General features: G+C 36.4%; 1 protein-coding gene across 1 annotated transcript in view; it reads right to left on the bottom strand.

Moving 5' to 3' along the window:
* Positions 1–7,037, bottom strand: part of LOC123960948 (serine/threonine-protein kinase N2-like) — a 27,065-nt gene that overhangs the window by 8,448 nt on the left and 11,580 nt on the right. The window contains exons 7-14 of the mRNA XM_046036005.1: positions 3,336–3,479; positions 2,370–2,445; positions 2,103–2,295; positions 1,498–1,612; positions 899–951; positions 736–793; positions 561–652; positions 148–324 (exon numbers count right to left, since the gene is read on the bottom strand). Coding sequence (XP_045891961.1) covers positions 148–324; positions 561–652; positions 736–793; positions 899–951; positions 1,498–1,612; positions 2,103–2,295; positions 2,370–2,445; positions 3,336–3,479 — 908 coding nt within the window. The remainder of the gene's footprint in view (positions 1–147; positions 325–560; positions 653–735; positions 794–898; positions 952–1,497; positions 1,613–2,102; positions 2,296–2,369; positions 2,446–3,335; positions 3,480–7,037) is intronic.

Genomic DNA, 7,037 nt, shown 5'->3' with positions numbered 1-7,037 from the left:
TTTTTATCATCGAGAGACCACAGATGTTTTTTATAAGAGTGTGAAGTGTGTGATGACCAGTATAAATATATAAATGCTTGTACATTAAACACAACATATTGTTTGCTAACAGTGGAGTGTCTTTAAGCAACAAGAGGACATAGGGACCTGGTTTGGGCCTCAGTGAAGACATTGTTGTGGATGTGAATCATGAGGTCGCCGCCTGGTAAATACTCCATGACAAAGCAGACATGGTCGCTGGTCTGGAAGCAGCCGTGGAGGTTCACCAGGAAGGGATGTCTAGATGCGTTGATCATCTCAAAGATCCTCTTCTCACTCATTAGGCTGCAGAATAACACCTTTGATTTAGTGACTCTGAAACAAATACATTTCCTTGACCTGTATAACAAATGTACACCTGGATAATTCACAAACGTCACTCTGTACAGTTTGTATTGGAACTAATCGCTACCGAAGACAGAATGCTTTATCATTTGGGTGGATCCTGGTATACCTGGGGTTTTCTTTGGTTATTTGGATAAAGTGAATTCTTAAAGCTTTCCCAGCCCTTTCACACACACCTGTCCACTTCATCACGAGTCACAATGTCTTTTTTCTTCAAGGCTTTGATGGCGTACAGTTTTCCTGTCTTCTTAAACTCTGCCAGCAGGACCTAGAGAGAAACATTCACCAGCAACCAATTGAGGACAAACAGAAGTTGTTTTGATCAAGTGTGATGAGCTTAAAAACTGTTACCTTCCCAAAGTGTCCTCTACCCAAAACTGAAATATATTTGTAATCTTCCATCTGCATCCTTGTGAAAGAGAAAAAAAGACAAAGATTAGAAGAATATTTAAACTTTATAGTATATAAGATAGTGTCTGTGTATACATGTGTATGTGTGAATGTGTGTGTGTACTTTAAAGCAGATACAGGCTGATCTTCACTTCCTTCTGTGTTGTTTATGGATGACTGCAAATAGAGACAAAGTTTAGAACATTTTACTATTTAGTTACAACTATGATACACAGTCACAAATCACATCCCAACATCAATAGGTCTCTCTTCTTTTGTACCTGATCAAATGTTTATATTACATTATTATTACATATTTATTTTAGTTTCTTAAAATGAAATTATGTATTACCCACAGGACCTATTGTGAAGTATAAATGGAGTTCCAGCAATACAGCAATACATTTATGTAATCTGGTAGATGATAAACTTGCACATATCCACACATGTTTTTTTAAATCAAACATGACATTCTTCAAGCATTTGGTTTTAAAAATTAGAGCTACATCTTATAGAAAGAAAAATGAAACCTACAGGAAACATGTTTTTAGCCATTCCAGCGGAGCCTCACAGAGCCGCTAGTGTGGCTTTAGACTGTTAGTCTTAGTATTATATTGCTTCAAATAATTTAGGCTTTTGCTACTGTTTCACTCATTTGAAGTCACTTTGGATAAAAGTAAAGAGAAAATACCCTAAACAGCAGGTTCATCTATAGTCATTTACCAGTTTTTCTTGCAGTGCAACAGATGAGGTTTCGTGTGCTGTACTGATGATGGCGGGAGTGTTGGTGGGAGAGCGCTGATCCTCAGTGATGCTGAGTCTGATCACTGGAGCTTTGCTGCAGATGAACAAAGAAAAAACAACAACAAAAAAAGGCAACTGTTCAGCTTCAACACTCACTAAAGTATGTGCTGGCCCATGGAAGTGTTGGTCTGAAGCTCTGACATGTGGGATGTTCAACTTGCTAAACAGTAATGCTTTGTAAAAATCAAAACCAAAAAATAAACAAACATGCTATTTCAGAGGATGCTACAATGCAAGTTGGAAATTAGTACAGTTGTGGCGGAGGTTTATACTAAGTACAGAACTTAAAAATTTAAAATTTAAGTAATAATTCTAGGTACTTGTACTTTACTTGAGTAACTTTTTACTCCACTAAATTTATCTGACAGTTTTAGTTACAAGTTACTATCCAGAATACAATTTTTCATACCCTCCCTGTCCAGTGAAAACCATCTACAAATGTATTGATTTTGATATTGATCTAATACTATGTCAGGTCAACTTATGATACTTATTATTACTAACTATTACTAAATATTTCTGACCTTGGCAGTGGAGTGGTGGTTTGAGGCTCCTTCTCAGTTGGACGTAGGGTGCCGTTGGCCACAAGGTCGGGGGTGGTAGAGAGGGACGAGCTGAATGTGGTGAAGGAGCTGTAGCGAGGGAGGATGTTCATCATCAGATGACCCCATGTGGAAAAATTCATGTTCATCTGGGCTGCTCTGAGAAAATTTTTCCCTGAGGAAGAATAAAATATTGTATATATATACAAATCAATCAACAACAAGCAAAGAAAGGTTGTTCGTCTGTACCTCTCTCTTTAGTGAAGATACATCGCTGACGTCTCAGTTTCGGCTGCCGCTCAACAATAGTGTCAATGAATCGAAGCTGCAAAATCAAGAACAGAAGAATTTATTATTATGGACCTACACTTGGGTTTATGCCTTGATGAAGAGTTTCTCAACTTTTTTTTATAAAAAATGTGTAATGTGCAAGAAATAAAGATTTTAAAAAATTAAAAAACATTTTTAAAACTCCACTCCAAAACATCCTTTGAAACTCCTTTTGAAACTACTTTATACACTACTGAGCAGTTAATCAAAAACTATATATTTTATTAGATAATTTTGCGTTTTGTATGTAATATCTGCAAAGTAACTAGTTAACTATAGCTGTCAAGTAAATGTCAAGGGCTTGGCGATATGGCCAAAAATGTTATCACGATAAAAACATTTCATACCATTTGATATCGATAATGATAAATGTCAAATCATTATTTCTTTCAAGTTTGAAGGCAGATTTTTGCTCCTGAGTGAAAGATGAAGACATCGGAAGATTAATTGTGGTTTTAAACTTTTCTTCATGGTCAGAACAAACACTTGATGCCCAATAGTGGATCGCTTCACAAATCTGAGGTAGAACATTCAAAATGATTCTGATAAAATCATTTTTCAACAAATATGATTAGTAAATCTTTATTCAGTCCCATTTCCTCAACAAAATAAATGTCTTAACAGAAATACTGAGTGCTAATTCGTTCATAATTCAAATTAATTGAATCAAACATTTATTGCTGACATATTGAACATTTGTTATATTGTTATTGAGGAAAATTATATTGCAATAATTATCATTATTGTTTTATTGCCCAGCCATATATCAAAGCAAACAAATTACCTTTCATTATTTTCAATGTGGTTTGAAGACTTTTAATACCCCAGAAATGATCAAATAAATTTCACATACATTTGCGAATTTGTAGGCCGTTCATTGTGTACCTTGGTATAGAGAAGCCCCTGTGGTTCCAGACTTAACTCCTCGTTGTGTTCTGGCTTGTCCATCATCTCCTCCAGTCGAAGGAACTTGACAGCACACATCGCCCTCCGGTCACGCCAGAAGACGCTGACCTCCAGCTCTCGAGACTATCAGCAATTTGACAGGAGACACAACAAGCACACAATCAGTGAACAAAAACATTAAGTGACGAATTTGAATTTATCTATAACAGAATATGAGGGGTTGACTAGGGTTATTTAATTAATTCATGAAGTGGACGATGAATTTGGGCCTTAAGTGTTTGATATATTTTGATTTTCTTTGATGAATTCAGCTGAAGTTCAATATATATTTTGTCTTTTCTTCCAATGATATTTCTAATTGGAAATAGATTTTAGGATTGTAGTGTTCTGTGTTTAAAATCAATAAAGAAAACAAACAATATATTTTGCTCTAATACTTCTTGGATTTTGAAGTTTTAATCAGCCTTTATTTTTTTTATATTCTTTAGTTTATTGCCAATACATTTTCACATACAAAGAATTTGCTTTGGTATATATATATATATATATATATATATATATATATATATATATATATATTATAAAACTGTGAATGTTTAAATGTTCACATAAAGTATAATGAATATGTGCAATGTACAGACATAATAATCTGATTCAGATGTGGAGACTGGATAATTTTAATTGAGTGGTAGCACTTTCTTCTGTTTCAATTCTTGAACCAAACAAACAAAACACCTCTCAGCACTACAAATGCTTTTACTATCTTCCTTATCTTATTATCTTCCTGTACATTTTCTGTGTAATAAATGAGATTCTGTGATGAATTAATATATGTCGGTATTAGGGAGACACCTGCTGGTGAGAGCCAGAACTACAACAATAATAAACCAGTGCAGTTCGGCAGCTGCAGAGTGCAGGTTGTGCAGAATGGCCTTGTCAAGAGTGTTGATTAGTGGGAGAGCTGCAGCTCTCACACTTTTGTTCTCTTCGCTCATTATTATTATTATTTTTATTATTTATTCCGCCGTTCTTTGGCATCTAACTAGTCCTGTACTGTTTGTCCTACAAACTTGGTTCCTTCATGAGATGGGTGCTATTACCTGTGTTGCTGATATCTGTAATGGTTGATTTCATATTAATATTTCTATGCATTTTAAAATGAACGGGTTCCTATGGGAGCAGGGACTCCACTCTTCCAACTTTAAGAGCTTAGTGCTCCGGCATATGTGCAGCTAGAGACTCAATTTCAGCTGTAAGTTGCAGAAAAGATGTTGATCTTTAAAAGTTGTATTTGGTGTTTGCTAAAAAAGTGGTTTAGCTTAGGAGCTATGCCCTTCCAAAATGAAGGGTTTTACAGCTTTTAGCATACTTTACCAGTGTGTCATGTGATCAGTTAGAGTGGAGACAGGAGGATTTTGCAGACCAGAAATGTTTTTGTAAACTGCTGCTAGTCGCGTATATTTACCTCTATAAGCACAAAAAAGGCACCAAAATGTAGCCACATGCCTTTTCTCCCTCAAAATGTCAAAATCCTGCTCAGTGGACGTTTAGTTTTTAGAAGAGTTTATAGAAGGCATGTTTTGCTCTGTGATGGCTACTCCGCTGGTGAAGAATAAAATAAATGAACAGCCAAAGAATTGTGCTGTAAAAGACTTAATAGCTTGATAACTCAATAGCTGTGATGGCGCAATGGGTAAGACGCCTGCCTTTGGTGTGAGAGGCCTGGGTTCAATCCTCCACTGTGACCCATCCACCATTGTGTCCCTGAGAAAGACACTTAACTCCTTGTGTGAACTCTGACATGTACAGCAATTTTAAGTTGCTTTGGATAAAAGCTTCAGCTAAAAGTATGTTCATTCTTTATTCTTCAGCGCAGTAGTCATCACAGAAATGTTTATAAGCAAAACATGCCTTCTATTGGTGCTTAGGAGGCATTTTTTTGTCAGAATAAGACATGATTGACAAAGAAACTTGAAAGCCTTCCCTTCACAGTGTATCTGAGTAGTCCGGTGGTGGAGGTCTTGCTCTTGTTCCAGATCCAGAGATTGATGGACAAAACCCTGCTCACAGCATGTTAACGAAAAGGGGGCCAAACTCACTTGAGTTTGGCCCCCTTTTCGTTAACAGCACATCACTGAGTCTCTTGAGCCGCACACTGCACCGATAGCGGTTTCTTAAGGAAATGCCCATTCTAGTTTAAATGTAGTAGCTGATAAAGGTGGAACTACTTTTAACTACCTTATACATTACTGAGCAGTTAATCAATATATATTTTATAAGATAATTATGCATTTTGTATGTAAAATCTGCAAAGTAACTACTTAACTATAGCTGTCAAGTGAAAGTAGTGGAGTAAAAAGCACATTATTTCCCTCTGAAATGTAGTGAAGTAGCATAAACAGAAGTGAAGTACCTCAAAATAGTTCAGTACTTTAATTTATCAACCACTTTTTTCTTTCAAACTTCTGAAACCCTTTCTGTCCATATCTATATGGCTTTTTTAAGGAAGGTTTTTAGCAGAAATCTCACAGTTAGAGCAAGGCTTCCTTTTTAAATGTACCTCCTGATATGTTGAGTATATTCCCTGTGTACTGTGCCCTGTATGGTGTCCTTGTACAGTCTGTAAGGTCCTGTAGTTGCTATATTATGTGTGTCAGCACATATGGCGTTACTACAGCCTGTAAGCTGCCGATGCTGTTTCTATCTGCACCAGTGTCACAGAGTGTCCTGTAGATTCATCATACAAGGAGAACATATTGTCTTTGATCTGCAGTGTTTCAATGGCGTCCTGTTTCTGGAGGGAAGTAAATACACAGGAAAGACTGCTGGAATGTGGGTGGCGTGGATCAGAATGAAAAATGAGTCATGAATACTGGAAGCTATGTTTCTATAAAGGGGGTTTAAATGACGGGAAATCTGCAGTGGAGCTATTGTTTTTGAGTTTTCTAACACTTTCTATATGTAATGTCATACTGACTACTCCACTCACTCACATGTGGTTGACTTGTGATTACTATCATGACCAGCTACATTATACCGGCTATACTGGATCCCCAGGTAACTCAAAGAGAGCCAGACTAAGATGCATTTGGTTTATGAAACAAGCCACTGGAGAAGCTTTTATCCTGGTTTTGAGAGACCTGAATATGCAATGTGGAGTGTTACCATAGAAACCAGGATACTGTAGCATATAAACACCTGATCCGGGTTTCTGAATATCAATAAAATTAAAGATTTAATAAGTCACAAAGCAATCTAAACTCAAAAGGTCCAATGAAACAGAAATGAAAATCTATTGAGTGTACTTTTACATTTATTCATTTAGCTGATGCTTTTATCCAAAGCTCAGGGACACAATGGTGGACATCTCACAGTGGGATTTGAACCCAGGTCTCCCACACCAAAGACAAGCATGTTATCTATGCGCCATCACCACCCCTTTTAAGCTTACATTATCTTGCCAGTTGCCAAGAATGAACTTCCATTCTCAAACGATATTGTAATAAAGAATACAGTGGGGGAAATAAGTATTTGACCCCTTGCTGATTTTGCAGGTTTGCCCACTTACAAAGAATGCAACGATCTATAATTTTAATCATATGTACATTCTAACAGTGAAAGACAGAATCCCAAAGAAAATTCCAGAAAATCACATCATATGAATTTATAAAAATTGATAAC

The sequence above is a fragment of the Micropterus dolomieu genome, linkage group LG21 (genome assembly GCF_021292245.1).
Source record: "Micropterus dolomieu isolate WLL.071019.BEF.003 ecotype Adirondacks linkage group LG21, ASM2129224v1, whole genome shotgun sequence".
Lineage (NCBI taxonomy): Eukaryota > Metazoa > Chordata > Actinopteri > Centrarchiformes > Centrarchidae > Micropterus > Micropterus dolomieu.
This window is presented reverse-complemented; position numbering and strand designations above follow the sequence as displayed.